The sequence below is a fragment of the Camelus bactrianus genome, chromosome 32 (genome assembly GCF_048773025.1).
Source record: "Camelus bactrianus isolate YW-2024 breed Bactrian camel chromosome 32, ASM4877302v1, whole genome shotgun sequence".
Classification (NCBI taxonomy): Eukaryota; Metazoa; Chordata; class Mammalia; order Artiodactyla; family Camelidae; genus Camelus; species Camelus bactrianus.
Window position 1 is genome coordinate 15707337 of NC_133570.1, and position 25256 is coordinate 15732592.

General features: G+C 52.5%; 1 protein-coding gene and 1 non-coding gene across 5 annotated transcripts in view; one reads left to right on the forward strand and one right to left on the reverse strand.

The window, feature by feature from the left end:
• CMKLR1 (chemerin chemokine-like receptor 1) overlaps positions 1-17762 on the forward strand; it is a 43300-nt gene extending 25538 nt beyond the window's left edge. For all 4 annotated transcript variants that reach the window (XM_074355975.1, XM_010963539.3, XM_074355976.1 and 1 more), the window contains one exon: positions 14014-17762. In XM_074355975.1, the coding sequence (XP_074212076.1) occupies positions 14014-15114 (1101 nt within the window). In that variant the 3' untranslated portion in view covers positions 15115-17762. The remainder of the gene's footprint in view (positions 1-14013) is intronic.
• Positions 3746-3818, reverse strand: TRNAG-ACC (transfer RNA glycine (anticodon ACC)). The gene has a single exon. It is a non-coding gene; the product is annotated as a tRNA-Gly (tRNA).
• Positions 17763-25256: the final 7494 nt, after the last annotated feature.

Sequence of the window (25256 nt, forward strand, 5' to 3'; positions counted from 1 at the left end):
TATGTCCCAGACGCGGAGACGGAAGGTTGGCGATGTGGAGAATGGGCCCGAGGCCACACAACCAGAGCTGTCTGTTTGTTAGGTTTTAATGCCCTGTGCTGACACAGGTGGGGCAATGGCTTGTGTCAACCGAGGCACTTCAATCGAGTTGAAAAATGCTTTGCAGAGGCTCTGGCAGAGGATGTGGGGATGCCAGGAAGGGAGATAGGGCCGAGCAGAGAGGTGGGGTGGGAGGGGTGCAGGAGCCGCGACTTCCTCATCTGGCCCCAGGCGGCATCTGGTCTGGGAGGAGGAGCTGGCTGTGGCCTGGCTCCCAGCCCTCCTCTGCTTCCAGACACCATCCAGGCTCATCTTTGAGCTCTGTGGGTTTCATGGAAACACAGCCCTTGGCTTGGGGTCAGAATTTGCAAACTGGATACTCAGCCTGGCTTTCTCCCCACCATGGGGCAGGGGTGCTGTTGGTACTCGCAGATACGGCCCCATCTGATTTTTCTATACAAATGTTTGCTGAGCACCTGCTGGGCGCCAGGCACCATGTCCACATCATGATATGCTCATGATAACCCTAGAAGGAAGGTGGTAATGTCAGCCTCCTTTTACATCTGAGACTTGGAGGAGAGAGCGACGATGTCCGCAGCCACTGAAGCAGGAAGGGCCTTTAAACCTGATCTGGCTAACTCCCAAGTGTGGGCTCTTCGCCTCTTGCAGCTTGGAGTCGGGGACGAGTCTGAGGCAACATTGTCACGATCAGAAATGACCCCAGACTTGGGGTCTTGGTGGTGGGGAGGCTTGTCAATTAACCTTGAACTACCAGCCCAGAGATCTTAGACCTGCAAGGGAGCCCAAGAGATCACTTCAGCCAGACCCCTTGATTTTCTGAAAGGAGGGTTTTTTAAAATTGCCATTTTCTAGGCAATCCTACTACTGCTCAGAGAGATAAAGCAACTTGCCCAGGGTCACACAGCATGGACCCGAGCCAGGCTGTCTTTTTATTGGCACAAGGCTGGGAATGGACGGACACTTGCCCCATTCAACTATGCACATATTTTAAAGCTGGAAGAGCACCTTGACAACACCAACCCCAACCTCCTTGTTTCATAGATAGGGGATCCGAGGACCCAAATTGTCAGGGATTCATCTAAGGACATTTGCCAAGTAGATCCTGTAAGGTATAAAAAGAAAGAGCACTGGATTCTTTGAAAAAAATTTTTTTTTATTGAGGTATAGTTGGTTTACAATATTAGTTTCTGGTGGGCAGCACAGTGATTTAGTTATACATATATAAATTCTTTTTCATATTTGTTTCCATTATAGGTTATTATAAGGTATTGAATATAGTTCCCTGTACTATACACTGGGACCTTGTTGTTTATTTATTTTATATATAGTTGTTTGTATCTCCTAATCCCAGAACTCCTAATTTATCTCTCCACCACTACCTTTCCCCCTTTGGTAACCGTAAGTTCATTTTCTGTGAGTCTGTTTCTGTTTTGTAAATAAGTTCACTTGTGTCATATTTTAGATTCCACATATAAGTGATATCATATGGTATTTGTCTTTCTCTGTCTGAATTACTTCACCTAGTATGATCATCTCCAGGTCCATTCATGTTGCTGCAAATGGCATTATTTCATTCTTTTTTATGGCTGAGTAGTATTCCATTGCGCATATATATATATATATATATATATACCACATCTTCTTTATTCAGTCACCTGTCGATGGACATTTAGGTTGCTTCCATGTCTTGGCTATTGTAAATAGTGCTGCTATGGACACTGGCGAGCATGTGTCTTTTCAAATTAGAGTTTTCTCTGGATATACGCCCAGGAGTGGGATTGCTGGATCATATGGTAACTCTATTTTTAGTTTTTTAAGGAACCTCCATGTGGTCCTCCTTCATGGCTGCACCAATTTACATTCCCACCAATAGGGCAAGGGGGGTTCCCTTCTCTCCACACCCTCTCCAGCATTTGTCATTTGTGGACATTTTAGTGATGGCCATTCTGAGCAGTGTGAGGTGGTACCTCACTGAAAGTTGTGATTTGCATTTCTCTGATAATTAGCGATGTCGAGCGTCTTTTCCTGGAATACTGGATTCTTAATCTGGGTTCAAATCCCACCTCTGCCATGTGACCTTGGGCAAGACTCTTAACCTCTTTGGCCTCAGCTTCCTCACCTCTAAAATGGCCATCATAATGGCCTCCACCCCTGGGTTTTTGTGCAGTGATACACGTTAGGTGCTTCTCAACATCCCAGTGCACATAGTAGTTTCTCAATAAAACATCAATATTTTGGGGATTATTATTAGTAATATTTAACTGTGACATTCTAGGGGCCAAAGCTGTGTCCTCCTATACTTGGCCTGAGGCTCTTGTGAGACTCTCAGGGGCCTGGTAATGTTCTCAGAGCAACACAGAGGGATGGAGGGGTTCAAAAGAAGGGCTCCAGAAGCAGACAAGTCTGGTTCTCAGCTTCTCTGCTCTTCTCTTCCGCAGCAGGTGGGGGCACTAGTGATGGGGAACGCATGTTCCTTTGGCTGCCCCCTCCCACGTGTCTCCAGGGGCCAGGAGGAGAAGCCATTATGCTCAGGGATGGTATCAGATGCAGCCTGGCCCTCAGGGCTGAAGCTGGGCTGTGCTGGCCTGGATTTAGGGGGACAGGGGCTGGAGCAATGACTTCTCAGGGGGCGCCCAAGAGCCACTCAGAGTCTGGGCTCCAAGCCCACACTGCGAGTGGGACACCGAGTGCGTTGTCGTGGCTGGCTGCTGGCTGAGGGAGACGGCCATCACCACTGGCGGCCTCCTCCGACCACATCCTGAGCGGCTCACGTAAACACCCCCGTGCCTGCTGCCTTCCAGATACGCTGTGTACACAGCTCAGGGGTTATCTGCGTGTGTGGACTCAAGGCTGACTTCAGGGGATTAAGCGAATGGGGTACCCGGCCTCCCAGTCCAGTGGGTTATAAGCAGAGAAGAAACTTTGTTTACAGGCCACCTCCAGGGGCTGGGGCAGTGTTTACCGGGGAGGGGGTGGGGAGAGGCCCGAGCTGTTTGCTCGTTGGCTTTGGACGTAAGCTGGGTGGCCGGGAGGACGTCCAGTATTTGTGCATCGGATCCATCGTTGGGGGCCAGAGTGACTTTCTAGCCTGGAAGGGAGAGACGTCTGTCTAAACATTCTTGCTGGGGTGCCTTTTGTGGCCTCGGTGGGCTGCTGGGTCTGCAGTAAAAGAGTGGGGCTGGGTTTGCAAGGAAGCCTCCGTCCTCTACCTGGGCCCTGGAACCCGCTGCTGGGTCAGGATTCCCTCTGGGGCTGGGGTCCAGCCTCGACTAGTCCTAGGGTGGACAGGGGCCAGACTGCTTGGGCCTTCGGGACGTTGGTAAGGAGATGGTGTTATTCTGAGGACCAAGGGCGAGCTGCCCGGGGGGCTGTGTTTCATTAAGCGGGGAGTGCTGTGATGGGGTTTGCATTTTGGAGCCATCGCTCCAGCAACGAAGTGGATAATGAAATCGTAGTTGAAGTGACATGCGAGTTGGGGGCCTACCACAGTCATCTATACTATGGGTAGAAACAGTGGGTAGGATCTGACAGATTTGGGGGTGATGGAAGGGGAGGCATGGAGAGTCTGGGTTCTGGGTCGGGGTCTTAGTGGGAAACAGACGGCCTACTCAAAAAGGATCTTTTTTTTTTTAAACAAGCTTTTATATTTTATCTAATTTTTATTTTAGACTTTTTCTTTTTAATATGGAGGTACTGGGGATTGAACCCAGGACCTCCTGCATGGTAAGCACGTGCTCTACGACTGAGCTATACCCTCCCCCCGTCAAATAGGGCCTTGATGAGGACTTAGAAGGGGTGGACAGTACTCCAGGTACCTTCCTGCCCTTAAGCTGAGGGGCCAGGGGAGGAGCAGTTACTGGGACCCAGGTTGTGTAGCTGTGGTTAAACTCATGAAGACCCTGCAGGGCGGGAGCTGGGAGGATAAACACCTGACCTGCCCTCTTCCTGCCCTGCAGCCCCACTGGACCTCCACTGATAAACCCAACTAGAGGTCAGAGGGCAGGGAGCCTAATGATATCATTCCTACAGCCCAGCCTGCAGGGCACAGAGCAGGGGATGGGGAATTTGAAGACAGAGCACATTGGGGGGGGGGGGAAGAGGGGCATCCTTCTAACAGGGGGGTGCCAGGCACTGGAGTGGACACTTTCGGGGTCCCCTGCTTCTGTGCTCTCATCAGCTGCTGGAGGTTTCCCAGGGCCTCTGAGCCAGTGGGCTCTCCAGGTCCAAGGGCATAAACTCCCTACTTTTGCCCACCACTGCAGGGTCCCAAGCTCAAACACGGCCTCCATCCAAACCAAAAGAAAATGGGACAGCCTGTTAGGCAGCCAGCAACCTTCCGTCCCCACTGCGGTGACTCAGCCTGAGCTCCCTGGTGTGGGCGTGAGACCAGGGAGGAAATTTGCTCCCAACACAGAGCTAATTCCGTCCCAGCGCTGGCAGCCAGGACTGCGGTGGCCACATCTGCTGCTGCTGTGTGGTTTCAAGGTTCCTGCATCGTTCAGAGCTGGGGATCCAGGGATGGTGACCCGCGAGGTGTCTCTTGGAGCCATTGGAGGGGGCTGGGAGGTCCCTTCTCTCTGCCCTGAAGGATGAGGGACTGGTGGATGGGACCACCAAGGAACTGTGGCAGCAGGCCAGGGTACTGGGTCTGGGGGAGGTGGGGATGCTGATAAGGAGGGACATGGGTGATGGGGAGTGTGGTACCCGGAAGTCCCCATTACATCTTCCCTGCTGGCTGAGGCTGCCACCTTGGACAAGTAGAAATAGCCAAGGTGTTTGGGTCACAGAGTCCTTGGTTCAAGTCCTGGGCTGATGCTTAAAGGCTGTGTGAGCCTGCGCAAGTCACTTGACCTCTCTGGACAAAGTTTCATTTGCAAATCTATGCCATGAAGATACTGAATGATGAGGCATAAGGTGTGTCAGATGCCAGGCAGATTTCTAGGCATTGGTATACATCGTCACACACCAGACAGGCCAAGGTCCATTTCTCTGCACCTTAGGGAGGGTCACTCCCTCTCCTGGACCTCAGTTTCCCCAGCTACAAAATGGGATGACCTCTGAGGGGCCTCCCAGGTCCTCAGAGCCTTTTGGAGGCTGGGAGAACTGGAGGAGAGGCATCGGGGCCGCCCAGCCCAGACTGTCAGGGTGGGCTGTCAGGGAGGTGGGAGATGGGGACAGGAGCCAGGCCAAACACTGGGGGAAGAGTTTCCAGTTTCCCTGATGGGCTCCCACGCCCACGGGCCCCGATAAAGCCCCTGTCCTCGGTCAGGGGCCTGCCGCCAGAGGAAGGCTGGGGAGGCAGCAGCCCGGAGCAGCGGGCTGGGAGAGAGAGTGGCCGCTAGCGGCTTCAGTCCTCTAGACACACAGGTGAGTGATGTTGGCAGGTGAGGGGGTGGCTGGGCCTCTCGGGGCCGAGGTTCGGGGGAGACGGAGGGAACAGGAGACAGAGAGAGGATGAGGGAGATAGCACAGGAAAGAGGGACAAGAGACAAAGAGGCAGGGACACAGGGAGAGAGACCAAGACAGAGGCTGACGGAGGAGCAAGAAGGGAGAGACGCAGAGATGCACAGAAAGGGAGTGAGTCCTTTGCAGACCCTGGCAGAGGGCATGGCAGTGACACGGAGAGGAAGCAGAGGGCAACGTCTGCTGCCCAGATGCCTCTCAGCCCAGCTGTTCCCCGAGCCCAGGGGGACACAGGCCTGCAGGCGGCAACTGGAGGAGGTGGGGCCCTGGATGCCTAAGGACCCGCGTTCAAATCTCTGCATGGCCACTAACCAACTGTGTGACCGCAGGCAAGGGATGCTCCCCCTGAGCCCCCTGGCCTTAGATGTCCCCTGGGTAAATCGATACAGATGACAGTGACCTTGCAGGGTTACGAGGAGGTCCAGGTGCAGAGATCCGTGCCCACTGCACCCCAGCCCCCTCACCATGGCCAGGGAGCAGCGCACATCCCGGAAGGATGGATGCACGAATGAGCCCCGCCTCCAAAGGGCTTTTCCCAGCAGCACCTGGGATGGGACATCCCTTCTCAAGAGGGTCATCAACTAGAGGCGGAGCTGCTTGGGGGAAACCCCCAGGGGACCTGAAGCCTCATCTTGCCCCATCTGTAAAATGCACACCCTGATCTCGTGGGGGGTCTTGGGAGGTTCCACTGGGGCGATGCCCCTAGGATTCTGGAATGTTCCAAGGAGGCGAGGCAGTGGACGAGGAATGAGCGTGGGCTGGGCAGTTCAGTAGGCTCTGAGCTTCCTCCTCTGTCTGGAATGACGGACTGGGCCTGCCTTGCTTACCTGAGCCATCTGTGTGACTTTGGGCACTTTACTGACCCTCTCTGGGCCAGTTTCCTCATCTGTAACGGGGCTTAGAACCGTGCCTGGAACTTGGTGAGGGCTATATCCGTGTCTGTTTAATACAAACTAAGCAAATAACCTCTGCCTGAGGTTTTTGCTCTCTCTGGTGGGAGGAACCAGATGTGGCTTTGAGCCCCCGACCCCTTCCCCAGCAGCGGTCAGCCATGGCCATGGGCAGGGCAGGAGCATCTGTATAGAATCTTCTGCCAGGTCCATGTGGTCCCCGGCAGGAGGAATCAGGCCTTGGCCACTGCACGGCCGCCTCTGACGGGAGTGATACCGTTCCTTTTGTGGGCTTGTCCGAGTTCATTACCAGCCTGATGGAGGAGGCTGTTGGGGAGCGGGGCTCTAAAGACCATGGGCAGGTCCAAGGCTGCTTGTTGGGCCCTCCCCCTGCCCAGTGTGGCTTCATGAGGGACCTAGTGACCCAGGCCATTGGCTAGCCACTGCCCAAGCATGAACCCCAGGCAGGGATTTGGGGTGCTCATTTGCTTGCATTGGGTTTTCTGGACCTCAGGAGGGAAAGGATGGCCTGACATAATGATACCCCTCCATCCGTCCTCTTGTGCATCAGAGGCCTCTGGAAGCCCCCACACTTGTCTTATTTTTATTCTTCACCGCATTCATTTCCTTTATCCCCGTTTCCTTCTCGCTCTCCCTCCCGCCCCCGCTCCCACGGAGCGGTTCTAATCCGTTCAGCGTGTATCTTGTTATTTGGCTCCATTCTTGCCCAACGTGTGTTACTGTTTTGTGCATGTTGCTGCTTTTGCAGGCACGTTTCCGGCGTGTACTAATGTGCTATTAAGGTAGGTGGTTTTAAGATGCTCCGCGTTCCTCTGTGGTGTGTATGCTTGCTACTCTGTCTCTTCCAACAGCTGCGTGGCTGCTACCCGGCCCCTCTCCCACAGCGGACGTCAGCAGCCTCCAGCTTCCATCTGTGCGCGGCCTGAGTCCTCTGGATCCTTGACTGTTTTTGTGCACAGCCTCCCCGTGGGCTCTCACTCCTGACAGCCCGCACCTGCGGCTCTTTGTCAGAGGACTGCCCTCAGGGGCTGGAAGTGCCCGCGACTGCACCCCTCCCAGGACGGGATGCAGTGTTATAAATAACCTCCTGGAATGTGACCTCCATTGTTTCCTGACCCCGGCAGGAACCAAGGCCACCTTTCCCAAGACTGTGCCTGGTGATGCCCCCTTGTCCGACCTCCTCCCTTTCCCAAGCCAGTCTCCCCACTCCCTGACTGGGTTTTCCTGGAACACTTCTTTAATAAATCACCTTTGCAGGAATCCTTATTTGAGGTTTTCTTCTGGAGAACCCAAGCTAAGACATGGCTCCTGAAACACGGTCATTCCAGAGAGTGGTTCCTTGCGGGACTGTGAGGCACACGGGGGTTCACGGGTACCCACGGGGTGGCATGAAGCCCTTGCCCCCACCCTGCCAGCCCCAAGGGGGTCTCCATCCCATCTTTCTGGTCCTTGCCACACTTCCCACAGCTGTCTGTGATCATCAGTTTTTCCCAGTCTGAGAGCCTGTGATCCTCAGTTTGTCTCATGCCTCAGTTTGGAGGTTTCTGTCCTGTAAATTACCTGTTTATATCATTAGCCTGTTCTGCTGCTGGGATTGCTGTCTTTCTGGATTTGCAGAAGGAAGTTCCTGGTACATTCTGGACGGCAATTGTTTGTTGGTTTTGAGGACTGTAAATCTCTTCCTCCACTGGAGGCCAGGCGTGTGTGTGTGTGTGTGTGTGTGTGTGAAAGAATGTGTGTGTGTGTTCTTGTACGTGTGTGAGCACACAGTGTGTGTATCTCTGTTTGTGGGCATGTTGTGTGTGTGTGGCTCATTATAAGGACAAGGCCTGGGCCCCAGCATCAGTGAGGGCATGGGACAGAGAGCTGGGGGTAAGACTCCCCAGGATAGAGGGAGCGATCTGGAGGAACAACAAATATCGACATTTAGTTAAAATAATAATGAGAACTGCGTAGGTGTTGTAGTGCTGAATTGTGTCCACCCCACCTCTAAATGCGTATGTTGACGTCCTAACCCCCAGTACTTCGGTATTGTTTTTTGGGTTTTTTTGTTTGTTTTGTTACTCTTTAAAAATTCTAATTTTTTTTTTGTTGTTGAAGTATGGTCAGTTTACAACAGTTCTGTTAATTTCTGGTGTACACCCGGTGCGTTGGAATGTGACTGTATTTGGAGACAGGATTTTTTAAAGAGGTGATAAGGATAAAATGAGGCCATTAGGGTGGGCCCTAATCCAGTCTGCCTGGTGTCCTCATGGGAAGAAGCTATTTGGACCCCGACACATGCAGAGGGCAAACCAACTGAAGACACAGGGAGAAGGTGGTCGTCTGCAAGCCAAGGAGAGAGGCCTCAGGAGAAACCCACCCTGCCGACAGCTTGATCTCAAACTTCCAGCCTCCAGGACTGTGAGGAAAAAAATGTCTGTTTTTCCACCCAGTCCGTGGTCCTACGTTACAGCAACCCCAGCGGACTGATAACAGTGGGCATCCAGCTCTATGTTTCTAAAGCCTCAGGGGAAGGGGATACCACCCCGCTTGCAGGGCTGCTTGGGGACAGTCTGTGACAACATTGCTAATGCGCTTGTACCTGTGACATAGTAAATGCCCAAGGAATTATGATGTCAGTAATAGTAATGTACGTGCTCATTAAGGGCTTCCCCTGCTCCAGGCACTGAGCTGGGGGCTGGCCAGGGTTATCCAGCAGGACTTTTGTGAGGGGGTGGCCCAGGGTGGGGCAGCAGGTAGGACATGGTCGGCATCAGAGGGAGAGGCCTGGGGACTGGAGGGGAAGGAGGCAGGAGGGGTCAGAACTGGGTACCAACAGAAAGTCCTGGCGGGCACTAGTTATAGACGGAACCGCCGCTAACAACAAAAATGACAGAAACAAAAACAACAGTGGCCTTAGGTTCTACAGTGCTGCAAAATACGTCACTGAGCTTACTTCATCTCCCTGTGCCTTGGTGTCCCCAACTGAAAATGGGTCTAATCATGTCCTGGCCCCGATTTTTATTTTAATCACAAGGAACTAAAACCAACAGAAAATATAACTAGATATAGACATCAGAGCCAACCAAAACCAGTGCAGATGCTGCAGACAACAGGATGAACGGGCTTGCTGCCTTGGACCTGCAAGGGTGCCTCTGAGCTTCCTTGTGGCCACATCAAAAAGGGAAACGTTTTCAGCTGGTTTATCAGGTATGAGGAAGCAGCCCAGTTTCTCAGGGGAAGCAATGTTGTTCCTTATCCTGAATTCTCCAGGGCATTTCTCACTGGGCAGGGGATTTCATAAAGGGCACCCTGAGACAGCCAGTGGGTAGCCTCAATGTCCTGGACTCATACAGCACCACAGGTGTGATTTCCTAGTGGTAGCCACTTATACGTGCCTTGAAGGAAAGGCAAAGGGACACCAGGGAAAGTGGCTCAGGAAAGGCAGCTCCATGGGATGACTGTGAACTGGATGAAGGTCTGGGCTTTCAGGGTTCAAAGCTAAGGCTTAGAGGGCTCAGAGGGGTGGGATCGGGCCTGCTAATCTCTCAGGGAAGCAGGGGGAACCCAAGAGACTTCACTTGGGATTCTTGGCATCAGGCTCTGGAGTCAGACCTCCCAGCTGTGAGGCTTCAGGCAAGTCGCTTCACCTCTCTGAGCCTCAGTTTTCTTACCTGCAAACACACAATATCCTTGTAAGGCTGTTGCAGAGTACAATGGCATGCAGGGAGCGCTCAAATAAATGTTAGGGGTGTGTGTACACATATTATGTTTATATACCTTTTTCTTAAGCTTCCTGGTGACAGAGGGCTTAAGGAATCCAAACAATGAGAATTTTATAGCTGTTTACAATTGGCAAAGGAGTTATTGTCATTTCTTATGACCTTTCCAATGACGAGGGAGGGGTTCTTACCCCCATTGAAGAGGTGAGGAGACTGGAGCTTACAGAAGCAAAATTCTCGCTGTGTCGCGCTTGACCTTCTCTTGAACCCAGAGCTGGGGAGACCAGTGGGCAGGATGCACTGGTCCTCTGGCCTTCCTGGCCCCACCCACCTTCCCAGGCTGAGGGAGTTAGGAGGGAGAAGCCTCCCTTTAGGAGGGAGTTAAGGGTAGAAGTCTGGGAAGAGGGTATAGCTCAGTGGTAGAGTGTTTGCTTAGCGTGAACGAGGTCCTGGGTTCAATCCCCAGTACTGCCTTTAAAAGATAAAAAAAAATTAAAATAAAGAAAGAAAAAAAGAATAGCCTGAGGGGAAAAATGATGATAATAAAATAACAGGAATAGTGTTTACCGCATAACAGGACTTCTTCTTAGGACTTAATTCTCTCAACCATTCAAACCCTTTGGATCATACCCATTTTATAGATAAGACAGCTGAGGTGCAGAGAAGATAATCGACTGGCTTGAGGTTACAGGGAGTTCATGCAGAACGAGGATGTGAACACTGGCAGCTTGGCTGGGTCTGTATCCTTGACCACTGTGCTGTACCGCCTGGGCTGGGGGCAGAAACGGGCTCTCAGGACAGGAGGGAGGTGCGCTGAGGGCAAACCTGTGACTAAGGCCCCCCTTTAGGGAGATCCCAGGGGCTCAGGGACCGGGAGGGAAGGGGCAGGAGGGGGAGGGACGTGCACCAGCACTGACTCATTCCTGGTGGGACGAGGCCAGGCATCACCACACTCTGCCCCCCAGACCCTGCTCGACAATGAAAAGACATGTGGCCTCTGACCCTGGGCTGCTTCCAGCCCAGCGGGAGAGCCAGACATGACGTTATCTGTGTCCCTCGACTCTCTGCCGACGCTGCTGCCAAGTGCTGGGTCCTGAGACCCTGCTCCCCTTCACCCTCCTCTGGGGGCTCAGACATCAACCAATAAGAGGGGCCCACGGTAGGTAGGGAGACGGCCTGGCATGCCCTTTTCCTCCTGCCTTCCCGTCTGAGCTCACACTTGACCTTTAGAACTCAGCTGTAGATCCTGCCTGCCCCAGGAAGCCTCTGATGCCCAGGCTGGAGAATGCCCCTCTTCGGGGCTCTCTGGGGGAATCCTGGCCTTGCCCTGTCACAGCACCACCTTTGTCTTGTCCCTTGTCACTGATTGTGAGCCCCCGTGGGAAGGAACCCTGGGGAAGCCATCTCCTCATTCCTGGATCCTGCACAGCCTGGCGCAGGGACCGTGGACACGCTCATTCCTTCCTCAAGGATGCACTCCGTGGCTGTCATCGGATGATGATTTTGGGGACAGCGTGGAGGAATGGTCAGGAGCCTCGGTTCTGCAGACCTGGTGCACATGTGGGCTCTCCACCTCCTGCCTGGATGCCTTGGGCAAGTCTTCATCGTGGGTGGCCCCTCCTGGGGTTAAAGTCACACCCTTGGTGTCTTATGCTCAGCACGTACATTATTATCATGAACACCCATCATTTTTCCCACTTATGGGAGTAGGGGGGGCAGCTACAGCCTTCCCATCTTCTCTCCGGGTTCCCCAGGAAGCCCTTGAGGACCCATGGTTGGGCACCTCTGGAACATCCTCCCAGGCTGCAGAGTAGGGTGACACCCAAGTTTAAATTCTCAGTCCCTGGCCTCAACAGAAATTTCCAAGTGGCTTTTATTTAATACATAGCAAAGATGACTTCTATGCAATAAAATACAACCTCAAGCCCAACAAGGACCAGTAATGAATTGATACAGAGGAAAGCTGAAGTTATTTATAATGGAGCATCGTTTGGCAGTCTTGCTGAAACATCTGGTTTGGAGCCCACCTGTCAGAGGGGGAGAGCTTGGGTGGTGGAAAGTGCACGGGCCCTGGGGTGTCAGAGTCCTGGGTTCAATTTCCAGCTCAGAATTCAGCTGTCTACCCCTGGGCTGTAATGTTACCACTGAATATTTATTGAAGGTTTACTATGTGCCAGCCCCGAGCCAAATGCTCCCTGTTCCTGATTGCCTGTAATCTGTACATCCATTCTACGTAGTAGTGAGTATTCTCATTTTACTGATGAGGAAACTGAGGCTCAGAGTGGAGCAATCACGTGTCCAAAACCACAGGGCTGGGAGGCGGCCAAGGCTGGGTTGGAACCAGGCTCACGACCACCGCCTCCAAGACCTCCCAAGCTTGCCCATTCTCCAGTCTCAGTTTGTTCTTCTATAAATTGGGAAAAGCTTGTTATGGGGACTCTGTGAAGTACCATTTTCGCTCTCTGGCCTACAGCAGGTGCTCAAGGAATGTATTTGTGTCTGTCTCCCCACCAGACCGTTGTGAAAGCAGGGCCTGCATCCGATTCTTGGTACCCACAGGGCCCAGAAAATCCCCGGTAAGAATGGTGCTTCTCTCTCTGAGCCTCAGTTTCCGCAGCTCCAAAACAGGAGTGATATCCCCTGCCTGTGTGACCTTGGGCAAGTGACTTAAGCTCTCTGTGCCCTGGGGAGACTAGATGAGATGAAGGAATTATAGTTCTTGGCACATAGTAGGTCCTCTGGGCAGTTCTTCTTCCTGTCCCCTGGGTCGCCAACACTGCCTGAAGTGATGTTTTCTGGGTCCCACCCTGGATTTGTATCGAGCCATCCACACTCTCTCTCCTGCACCTTCCCCTGCACCCACCCCTGAATCAGGCTTCACCTAAGGACGTGCTTGGGGGGAGTGGGGGGCGATGGGGGTTGGGATGACATGTCTAGCTCTAGGTCTGGACTCAGGAGACCCCACCACTTCCCAGCTCTGTAACCTCGGGCACATCGCACCGAGCGCCACGCCGAGCCTCTGCTTCCTCCTCTATAAACTGGGAGTAATAATAGTAGAATTCTCTCTCAGGCTCTGAGTCCACCCAAACCCTTGGTTCTTAGACCTTGATCCGGCTTCTGCCTCCTCGTTCTTCCCTGCAGGTGTTTCCAGCTGTGTGCAGGGACTGGGGACCCACATTGGGGAGCTTTGGGCACCATAACAGTGAACAGTGAGGCACCCTTGTGGTCTGAATTCAGCTCTCCAAAGGGTACCTTTGGGGAACCGTGCCCGGGTGGGAGCACAGGACGATGTCAGCACGGCTGTCTGCTGGGCTTTAGAAACACGACTGGAACCAAGTTCACAGGACCACGCACCTCTCCTTCATTGCACTTAACATCGTTGCGACTCTTCCATGATTTGAGGAGTTTTTGATGAATGTCTGTCTCCCCCACTAGACTGTAAGGGGAAGAGGAGGGTCCCAGTGAGGCAGTAAAATATCAAGAGGATAGACTCAGAAGTTGGGACCTGACTCCTGGCTCTGCCTCTTCCCTGCTGTGTGGCCTTGGGCAAGTGACTTAAGCGCTCTGTGCCTCAGTTTCCTCATCTGTAAAAGGAGGTTTGTAACCTTCTGATCTCATGGAGTTGTTGTAAGGATGAAGAGAGTTTATATGCATCCAGCTGTAGATTAGGACCCAGGATGTAGGAGGTTCCAGAGAAGTGTTTGTTAAATAAATAAAATAGCAAAGTGAGAAACGGTTAAACCATCCAACTGGCCTTGCTCAGAGCCGGGGGTGGGGTGAGGGTGGGGGACACTGTCAGTCTCGCTGGTATTGGTCAGCCTCTGAAAGTCAGTTCTAACCAAAGTTCCCCCGTTGACCCCCGCCTCCCCTTGCAGAGAATGGAGAATGAGGATTACAACGGCTCCTTCGCCGATGAGTATGAGTACTCCGAGGATTTAGACTCCATCCTGGTTTTGGAGGATTTATCTCCCCTGGAAGGCAGGGTGGTCAGGATCTTCCTGGTGGTGGTCTACAGCATCGTCTGTTTCCTTGGGCTCTTGGGCAATGGTTTGGTCATCGTCATCGCCGCCTTCAAGATGAAGAAGACGGTGAACAGTGTCTGGTTCCTCAACCTGGCTGTGGCGGATTTCCTGTTCAACGTCTTCCTCCCGATCCACATCGCCTACGCCGCCATGGACTACCACTGGGTGTTCGGGACGGCCATGTGCAAGATCAGCAACTTCCTGCTCATCCACAACATGTACACCAGCGTCTTCCTGCTGACCATCATCAGCTTCGACCGCTGCATCTCTGTGCTTCTCCCCGTCTGGTCCCAGAACCACCGCAGCATCCGGCTGGCTTACATGGCCTGCATGGTGATCTGGGTCCTGGCTTTCTTCCTGAGTTCCCCATCCCTCGTCTTCCGGGACACGGCCCACCTGCACGGGAAAATATCCTGCTTTAATAACTTCAGCCTGTCCGCCGCCAGCTCTGCCTCGTGGCCCGATCACCGCCACGTGGACCCTGTGGGGTTCGGCCGGCACATGGTGGTGACCATCACCCGTTTCCTCTGTGGCTTCCTGATCCCGGTCCTCATCATCACTGCCTGCTACATCACCATCGTCTACAAGCTGCGGCACAACCGCCTGGCCAAGACCAAGAAGCCCTTCAAGATCATCGTGACCATCATCATCACCTTCTTCCTCTGCTGGTGCCCCTACCACACACTGTACCTCCTGGAGCTCCACCACCGCGCCATGTCGGGCTCCGTCTTCAGCCTCGGTGTGCCCTTGGCCACTGCCGTCGCCATTGCCAACAGCTGCATGAACCCCATCCTGTACGTCTTCATGGGTCAGGACTTCAAGAAGTTCAAGGTGGCCCTCTTCTCCCGTCTCATCAATGCTCTGAGTGAGGACACGGGCCACTCCTCCTACCCCAGCCACAGGAGCTTTACCAAGATGTCATCCATGAATGAGAGGGAGACCAGCATGCTCTGAGCCTCGCCTGGAAACCCCCGAATGGATACTCCCAACCTTGGAAGCTCAAAGCGATGCATTCTCCGGACCATGGTAGGAGCCTCTTGGGTACCCACAGATGCCCACTGCATTTTGCATGGGGCTGAACAGTATTTTGAGCTGGGAATCCAGGGCCGGGAACTCCTTTCTTTCAGTGTCATGGTAGACAGAGCACCCATGGTACTCAGCCTTGGACCAGCTTCCCATGCTTCTGGGAGGCTAGCCTGGACCGATGCAAAACAAACGAAAAAGGGAGAATTCTCAAAAGCACTGCCACAAACTGGGTTGGACATGAGACAGAGGGATTAAGCCACCTACGGAGCACTCCCCTGAAATAACATAGACACTTTCCAAGGTCCATTCCCGATGGGAGCAGAGGAGGTCAGAGCAAACCTGGTGCAATGGAGATCACGCCTCGTCCCACATCCTTATATCAACAGCTGGCCAGGAATCCTGCCACTCAAGCCACTCCTCTGGGTTCGAGGTTACCTGGGAGGAGGAGGCGACATGTGAGCGCTTGATCTCCTGGGGCCATGTTTTTTGGCTTTCGGATCAGCTGGTAAGACAGAGAAGAGATCCCCAGGGGCCACAGGGCTCTTTGTGAGAGCAAGAGAAACAGGACTGCAGTGAGGACTTGGGGCCGGGGGGGAAGGGCCGGAGAAAGAAGAGTGTTGATGCAGCTCACCTTTGAACTTCCCAGGGTGACAGTGCTTTGGATCTTAGCTGTTTTCAGGGTGGGGTTAAGCGATGTCAGCCCTTTGGCCCAAGCCCTGATCTCACTTTGCATTTGCTACCCTGGGGCTGGTTTGAGGCAGGCAGCCCCTACCCCATCACCCCCCTCTTCTCTAACCCCCTGGCTCAGGCTGGAGGTGCTCAGAATACTCCAGGGCAGGGGGCAGGGAATGGGGGGAACTGGGGGTTGCACATCTCCTCCTCCTCACCTTTCTCAAAGCCTTGCTGGAGGCTGGTCCAAAATCAATCTGGGAGCACCTCAAGGGCCAAAGGGGTGTCAGGTGCTCTGTCCCTGTGCTCAGAGCAGAAGCTGGAGCCTCGCTCCTTGAACTGTGCTCCCGAAGACGCAGGGCTGAGGGGGCCCGAGGGCCCAGAGCATCTCCTGTGTGTAGCTACATTGTCTTTTTTCATCTGGGACGCCCCCCCACTTCCCCATGCTGCAGGGTGCCCTTGTCCCATTTACAAATGACAAAGCAGAGGCTCAGCGGAGGGAAGTCACTCACCCAACGTCACACAGCGAGCCAGAGGCTAAGAGTTAAGCATCTGAAGCCAGCCCTGCCTGGCCCCAGAAACCCTTCTTTTATGCAGGATGGATCTATTGAGAATATTGTAGACAATGCGGATAACCTACATTTATTTAGCACTCCTATGTTAAGCACGTTACATGTGTATCTCATTTATCTCTCGCAGCAGCCCTGAGTTAGGAACAATCATCACTTCCCTTCTATGGAGGAGGCATCTAGGGCTCAGAGAGTTTAAGTAAGTTGCCCAAGGGCGCCCAGCCGGTCTGCGTTAGAGCCTGGACTTGGACCAAGGTCTGTCTGGTTGAAATAAGGCTGCAGAGCCTTGGGGTTTTGATTATAAATATCTCCATATCCCTCAGCAGATTAATATCAACATCTTAAGGGCTTTAAAGTCAGCTTTGCAAACAGTTTTCGAAAAAGACCCAACATGGCAAAGAAAATGAACTTGGCTTCCAGGTCCCTTGGCTCCCATTCACACTTGGCCACCATGGCTCCCACCTCGTGTGCCCCCAAGCTCTCCGGGGAGAGCGGGGGAGGGGAGGCGGCCAGCAGGAGGGCCCTTCGGTCTCTAAGTGTCCACATTCTGCTCTCTTCCAAGTTTCTTCACTGTGAAGCCAATTCTCCAACAAGATGCCATGAATAGATGTCTACACAGTGCCCAGCGACTTCCTGAGGCCATGGACTGTTTGGAATCACACCTCATTAAGAGACAAACTGTTCCGTCCTTGTGCTTGTGACGAGACAGCTCTGAGTTGACCCCCAGCTGGGGCCTCCAATGGCTCCAAGCCATCTGAGCTTAGTTTGAGAGTGAGAAGGGGGCCGGACACACCGCCCAGCATCCCCGTCCTCCACCCCCAACCCCACACCATCTCCACGGGTGAAGCATCCGAGACCCAAGCTGGAGTGGGATGCATTCCAGGTCCTAGAGATGGTCATCCACGGCTTGAGGAGGACCATGTTGTTCCTTGGGGCTCGCTGTCTCATTCTTCCTGGGCTGCGTGCTCGCCAGGCCGGGCTGGGGGAGCCAGGAAGCGATTTTGTCGTTGGAAAAGCTGACGAACAGAAGCAGAATGAAAACCAGCTGTTTCTCTCCTCAGAGCCAGGGCCCGCTCTTTCTGGCTGCCCTGCTCTGACTGGAGTTTCCCATCAAATGCTTAAATGCACCCAGGACATCCCCTTCATCTTGTCCCTACAGCTTCTTCTGAGACCTTCCGCAGGTCAGACGTACGAAGGCCCCGTGGAGATCACAAAGTCTGTTCATGTGAATTACTCCACAGGGGGCCAGCACGCTTTGTGCCCGGCAGCACTCCCTCCAGGGCCTGGATCTGGCTGATGGGGCCTCAGTGCTGCCTCCTGGGTCGGGTGGGTGGGTCGGGTGGGTGGGCAGAGGGGCTGCAGGGCTGTGGGCAAAGGGACGGGAAGAGACCATGCTGTTTGAGGGCGGGGGAAAGGGAGGGAGGAGAGATGCACAGAGGAAACGGACTGCCAATGAAGAAAAGGATCTGGCATGTAATAAGCATCAACCAAGTGTCAGCCACAAAATCTCATCCAGCCTCAGAACAGCCGTGGGAGAAGAGGACCATCGGACCCACGATGCAGATGCAGGAAGGGAGGTTCGGACTGCAGACCTCACCTGTTCGGGGTCACACAGTAGTAAACGGTGGAATGGGGTCTGCTGCCTGAGTGTCCAGCTTCTTCAGCCTTTGGGAGGATGGAGAGACAGAGAGAGGAGGGAGGGGGGCGGGGGGGGGCAGAGGGAGCAGAGGGAGAGAGGAGGAGGAGGAGAAGGCGGAGAGGGGGCAAGAGGGAGGGGCTTAGAAGGGGAGACTGACCCCGGCGCTGGCCGAAGGAGGGGTTTACCTTAAGCCTGACTCCAGACTCAGCTCTGGAGGGCGTAGGAGCCAGGATGGGTGGGAGAAGAGAGAATCCAACAGCCAGAATCACGAGGACCTCTCAAACTTATCTCCCCCAGGCCTTTACCATTTTACAGATGAGGGAATTGAGGTTGTGAGAGCTAACCTTTGAGAAACCTGCAAAAGGAGGTGGTGTTGGCTTGGATGGATGTGGTCAGTGAGTCCCCACCTCCTGCCTCTGGCCTCCCTCTCCGGTCCCTCCCTGACCGCCTATGATGCTCTGGCTTTGGAAAATTGCTCCTGGGGCTGGTATCCAGCACCGGGGAATCCAGGAAGCCGCTTGTCAAACCTTGAAATAATTCAGCAGGGGTCTTGTTTGCTTCCTCATTCTGAGGACAAAGTTTCTTTTGAATAAAGAGACTGAAACAAGCGTGGGGATCAGTGCTGGAGGGTCCCGCCCCTTGCCTTCCCCACCCACCTCGTGGAATCCCAGCTAAGGATCAGAGAGGTGAAGCGTCCTGTCTGAAGTCACACAGCTATGTTGTGAGACAGCAGGAGAAACCCTGAGATTTCCAACCTTCTAGACCCCAAATTTTGGACTCCAAGAAATCTGCTCCTTGAAAAAAATTTCCTCCACTCATTTAATTTTCCTAGTTACCAAGGATATGAGACAGGTAGTGACTTACCCAAGGTAACAAAGTAAGCTGTGGCAGAGAGGAGACTGAAACCCAGGACTCCTTACTCCTAAGTCCGTGATCTGGCCACCCAAGGACAGATACCGCCATCTACATGTTCACTCAGCCATCCTTTCGCGCACGCATCCACTCAGCCATCCTTTCGTGCACCCAGCCACTTCTGTAACCATCTCTATATAAAACCACCCATTCGTCCGTTCCACAAGCATCTATTTAATACTCCTCTTTGCCAGGCCCTGTGGTTGGCACTGGCACATACACAGCCTCTGTCCTCCTGAGCTCATTCATTAGTGACAGCCAATTAAAAAAAAAATACCTTAAATGGAAAACACACACAGTAAGTGCTACACATATAGAGGGATCTGACGCTGTCCAAAGGCCAAGGAACTTCCCCAGGGGAAGAGACACTTGAGACGCGAAGGATGGGGAGAAGGTGACGGAGATGGTGCTTCGTGCAGAAAACAGCATGGGTGATGGCATTGATGTGGGAGGGAACAGAGTGACCTTGAGGGGCTGAATGGGGGTGGGGGCTGCAGCAGAGCGAGTAGAATGAGCAGCGACCAGATAGGATGGAGAGAAGGCAGGGCCAGACCGCGGGATGGGTCTTTACTTTGAGATGCTCAGACTTGCATATTAGAAGGATGCCCAATGCCCAGGGCTGCTCTTGGGGGGACAAACTAGACGGGGGCACGAGGGGAGGTGGGAGGTTGCTGCAGCATCTAGGCAAGCGCGATGGTGTCTGGACTTTGGGAGCCAAGACAGGGCTTGAGAGAAGTGGACTCGTCCAGAGATACTGAAAAGCTACCCAAGCTTTCTCCAGGGAGCAGTTAGTGGGAAACCGACCCAGGGCTCGTTTCAGTTGCACAGAGGCCTCGGCGCGTTGCTTTATTGATGGAGATTAATTGTAAATATTATTCAAATTTACCTCCCAATGCACAATTATATTTCTCAGGGGAACCCTCTGTGCACATAATAAAGCCCTATAAATTATACATATATTAACCTAAGAGGAACGGAGGCATATTAATGCAGCAATCGCGGGCGGTGGCTGCGGGGAATTTATGCAGACGAGACTCCAAGTACTTGAACTTGGAGGTCACCAAATTCTGACCTGTGGGATCTTCCAGAAGTCTCCCCTGCCTCTGGGAGACGGAGACACCCTCAGGCACATCACCCAGTTACTGCTGATGGTGGGCAAGTGGGGGTGAGGAGACAGATGGTGAAGGAAGAGAGCGCACAGGTCTAGAGAATACTTACCTGGTGCTCAGAATTTCAACAACCGTCATCAGATCAGTAACAGTAGGTACAATTCCTTGCGCACGTCCAAGCTTTTGGCACCTTCCAAGCCCTTTCCTGTCATTATCTCTTTGAATCCTTACAGACATCTTTGTGTTAAGGGCCATTACTATCTCCCCGCACAGACAAGGAAACTGAGGCCCAGAGAGGTGAAGTGACTTGCCCAGCGTCACACAGCTGGTAAGTGACAGAGCTAGGATTCAAGCCCCAGTCTGTTTGACCCTAAAGCAACTTGCAAACACGAAGCGTCCTCTGAAGAGGCTCCTCCCAGGAGAGAGGATGGCAAGGATATGATCTCTCCGGTGTCCGATTTTGAGGAGGTGGGGGATGGAGGAATCTGAGAGATTCCTGTTTCATTTGGAGGGAGGCAACGGCATCTGGGTGGGCTTGTCACTTCCTCCTGACCTTGAGAATCTTAGGATTATTGAGTCTGGAAGAGACTCTGCTTCAAGTTCATCTCTTCCCATCCACCCATTTAACAGATGGTGAAACTGAGGCTTCTTTGCAAATAAAAGTGGGACCACCTACCTCACTGACTGCTGGGAGATGAGATATATGTGGAAATGCTCATATGAGTCACCTTCAAAGCACCCTTATTCTAGAGTCCTGGTCATTCACCAAGCCGCCCTCTTCACTTCTCAGTTTTTTGACAAGGACTTTGGTGCTGGCCTTCCCAGGATCTGGGAGTCACTGGGAGTTTCTAGTAGAGTCTTCCTTCTGGGGGAGGCAGGAGATCTTGGGAAAACCTGGTATATCGCAGAGACAGGCTGTGTTTGGGGCATAAACTTTACCCTTCAAAATTGTCCTGGGTATGGGTGATAGAGGATCTCTATCTTGACCTGGATGGTGAGTCCACGGCTGTCTTCATATATAAAAACCCACTTATTGTACATATATGGATGCACTTCATGGTAGTAAGTTATGCCCAATTAAAAGCATTTTTAAAAATAAAATAATTCATGGTGTCTGCAGGAATGACTTCCCATTTCTATTGACACCCTAAACAGACCCAGGTCTGGGGGCTTCTCTCTGATTCAAGGGAGCAACTCAGAGAGGGGTGGTCCCTGCAGGGTCCATCTGTAGACAGCGTCTCAGGAAGGACTGAACCCTCCCAGCTCTGTCCCTTAACTCAAAAGCCTTTTGATGGTTATGACACAGGATCCCATGGGCTCAGGAGTCGGACTGCCTGGACTGGAATCCCAGCTCTGCCATTTATATCAGCTAGGGTTGGAGCTAGGCTTAAAACTCTATGATCTCAAGCTGCCTCATACCTCTGAAGCCTCAGTTTTCTCATCTGTAAAATGGGGGGAATAAGAATTTGCAGCTCACGGAGTTGCGAAGAGGATTAAATGAGATGGGGCATGTAAGCATTTAGCAGGTGCTGGGCTCACCTGCACCGCCCTCTTTCATCTAGATGTGTTTCTGCCTCCTCCCTGGTCTCCCCACTTCCAGCCTTGCCCTCTGACAACCCCTCTCTGTGAAGCAGCCAGAGTAAGTTTCCAACACAGAGTAAGCACAAGAATCCAAACCTTCTGCCATGGCTTACAAAACCCTAGAGGACTGACATCTCCTGCTCCACCTTTATCTGACGCTGCGCCCCAGCCAGGCACTCCTTTCCACCTGCCCTCAAAAGAAAGCAAACGGGATCAACCACAGCAGCAAGGCGAATGCATACAAGACCGTTCCCACCTCTGCGTTTGCTGATCCGCTGTTCCGGGACCACGCCCCCTCCTCCGGGTCTCAGATCTGACGTCACCTCCTCAGAGACTCCCTTCCTGACCCCTCCCACCAACTAAAGTAGCCCCCGTCCCCATTTGCTGTCTATTCGATCCCTTGTTTCATTTTCATTAGGGTCCTTTTCTGCCAGTTTTATTTGTTTCTTTGTTTGGCTGCCTTAAGTCTGTCCCCCTGCTGGGTGGTGAGCTCCATCAGATCAGGGACGGTGTCTATCTTGCCCACCTCTGTACCCCTAGCACCCAGAGCAGTGCTTAGCACAGAAAAGGTGCTCCCACTATTTTGTTAAACGGGTGAAGAAAGAGCCATATGCTGACATTATTTTTAATCATCACTGTCACCGTCATTGTCACCCAGTTGCACAACAGTCATTCTTACCATACACCATTTCCAAAGGCTTTATTTCACATTTCACATTTTTTCCCCCATATTGATGGAACTTGGGAAATCCCCCATTTCACAGACATGGAAACTGAGGCCCCAGGTCACCTGGCTCAGAAGTGGAGAAGCCCCGGTTCTTTCCCTTGTTCTATCAGGAGCAGTCACAAATGAAGGAGGCTTCCGTTCAGTGTTTCTCCCTCCCTTGGCTTTTTTCTTTGGCCTTTGCCTGATTAATTGCAGCCTGAAAGACAAAGGAACCAGATGCCTCCCTCCCTCTCCTCCTCCTCCCCCTACTCCTATTGTTCTGTAGTTCTTTTCCGGACCAGGACTCTGTAAAGGATTTGGCTGGTACAGCCATGACCGCAAACTTCCTGTGTTTATCCTTCCACTTAGGAATCGTGGATGGAGCAATCCACTGGACTCCAGGTCTGTGCTGGGCACTGGGTGACGCTACCGTGAGTGCAGCCAGATAATTATTCCCTGATGCCCAAGTGTCTCTGGACTCCAGATGCCCAGCTCTGGGAGGGGCAGACCCAGGATGATCTTTTCCCCAGCTTCCATTATACAGGCGTTTGACACCTACAGAGCAAACATCTGGATAATCGAATTGAATGAGTCGATTCCCAGGTGTTGGTGCTGCAGAGCAGGGGCACACACGGGGAGGTGGGAAGGGCTGCTCTCAGCCTTGGCTGGTGGCTGGTGGCTGTGAGCCCCGGGTTCACGGCAGGCAGCTTATGATGCCCGGGTTCCTGTACTTTACTGGGAAGGACTGACTCGTGATGGCATTTCGGGCAATTTCACATCCATCATCCCATTTTTTTTCCTCATTAGAAGCTTGAAGGGTGAGAGCTCCTTAACTTCAGAGATGAAGAAGTTGAAACTCAAAGAGGTCCAGTTTCCCAGAACCACACAGACACCCATTCTAGTACTTATTGCCGTCTGGAATAATTCTATACATTCCTGGGTTTAGCTGCCTTAAGTCTGTCCCCCTGCTGGACGGTGAGCTCCATCAGGGCAGAGACTGTCCGCCTTGCCCATCTCTGTATCCCCGGAACCCAGAGCACAAAAGGTGCTCACAATATTTTGTTGAATGAATGAAGAAATAGGCACACGCTGTTACAGAGACATCAGTATAGTAGGGAGAGAAAGGCTTTCTTTTACAAAGCCTTGAACTTCTCAGGAGTTAGAGAAGACTCACGTCTTGGCTGGGAGCTGCTCTGCTGAACTGAGATTAATTCTGGGAGCCAGGATGCCAGCCAGGATCCGATCCAATATTCCTTCCTTCCTTTGAAAGAACAGCAGGGAAGGATGGCATGGCTTAGCCCAAACGAACGGCATGCTAAAGGCAGAATTGCAAGAACCAAGAGAGGTTGAGGGAACAAGAAATTGGGACTGGAGTGAGGGTTCCCTGCTCCCGTATCAGGCTCACCAGAGCGGCAATGGTTTTGCAGCTTGCTGGAATCGGAAACATCACCCCTTTCTGGTTCCTGGATTTCCCAGGCACGTCACCTGCTTGCAAACTTCATCCTGGTCCCCTGGCCACAGCATCTTCAAGGATACAGACAGTTCTACGGAAATAGCTTGCTCAGTCTTCCCATGTCAGAGCTGACAAGACCCTTATAGTCAGGATCCCTGGATCCCTGATGGGAAATGAGCCCCACAATCCGTTGGGGGGGGGGCCAGGGCAAGAGCCCAGGTGTCCTCAAGCCCAGCTCTTCCATGTGATTGTCTATTCCTTTCAATAGCTCAGTCTCTTTCTCACATTTTGGTTCAGACGCATCGATCCATGTCAACCAGAGTTCCTCTGTAGAGCATTAATTGCTCAACTGATTGCCTTGCAGACCCAGTAGAAGTACCACAGTTTATTTGATGGACATTTAGGCTGTTTCCTTTTTAAAAGAGTTGCCGTTACTGTTCTTGGGACTCCCTGATGGGTTCTCTTGGGAGAAGCTGGGTAGAGCTGAGCTTCTGAAGCCTGACCCCCAAGCCCTAGGAAACCTGCAGATCTTGGGGGAGGGTATAGCTCAGTGGTAGAGCATGTGCTTAGCGTGCACGAGGTCCTGGGTTCAATCCCCAGCACCTCCACTAAATTAAAAAGAAAAGAAAAGGAAAAAACCCCTGAACCTACAGATCTGACAAATCTGAGCTTTCTGCACACCAGCCTGGCCTCTGGGTCCCTGCTTCACCCCCTCCCCTTCCCAAAAAAGGAAGTGCTCTTTGGAGGTTTTAAGAAGAGGTCAGCCAGCTCAGGGAAGAGGGGAGGGTGTGCGGGGTGGTGATCACATGCACAGGCACTGAAATCCGGCCAACATGATTGGGTAAATGATTTCCTCTCTGAGCCTCGGTTTCCCCCTCCATAAGACTGAGAGTGTAGTAGAGATGCCTTGCAGGGTGGCATGAGGAGTCAATAAAACAACCATGTCAAGAGCTTATCGCAGCATCTGGAAAATATTACAAAGTTGCCGGCTTTTGCTGTTATAATGTTTGATTCCTTTTTTTTTTTTTTTTCCTTTTACTGGAGTTACAAGCCTGCACTTGTTTTGTTATCTCTGGGGGCCGTGCCTAATCCAGGCCATTGTTTCAGGAGGCTGCACAAATCTGCCTAAATTATGTATTGGGGTTGCACAGTGAATGCTTGCTGCAATTTGGGTGTGCGAAGAAAATGTAGTTTCTTTGTCTGGAGCCGATCCGGTTTTCCTTATAAACATCCAAAAAAACAAAACAAAACAAAACAACCCCCCCAAATCAAGCTTCACCCACGTTATGGGTTGTGTACTCCAAGCTCACGTGTTGAACTCCTGACCCCCAGTGCCTCAGCACATGACCTGCTTTGGGGACAAAGTTTTTCCAGAGGTGAGCAAGTTAAAATTAGGTCATTAGGGTGAGTCCTAATCCAATAGTGTCCTTAT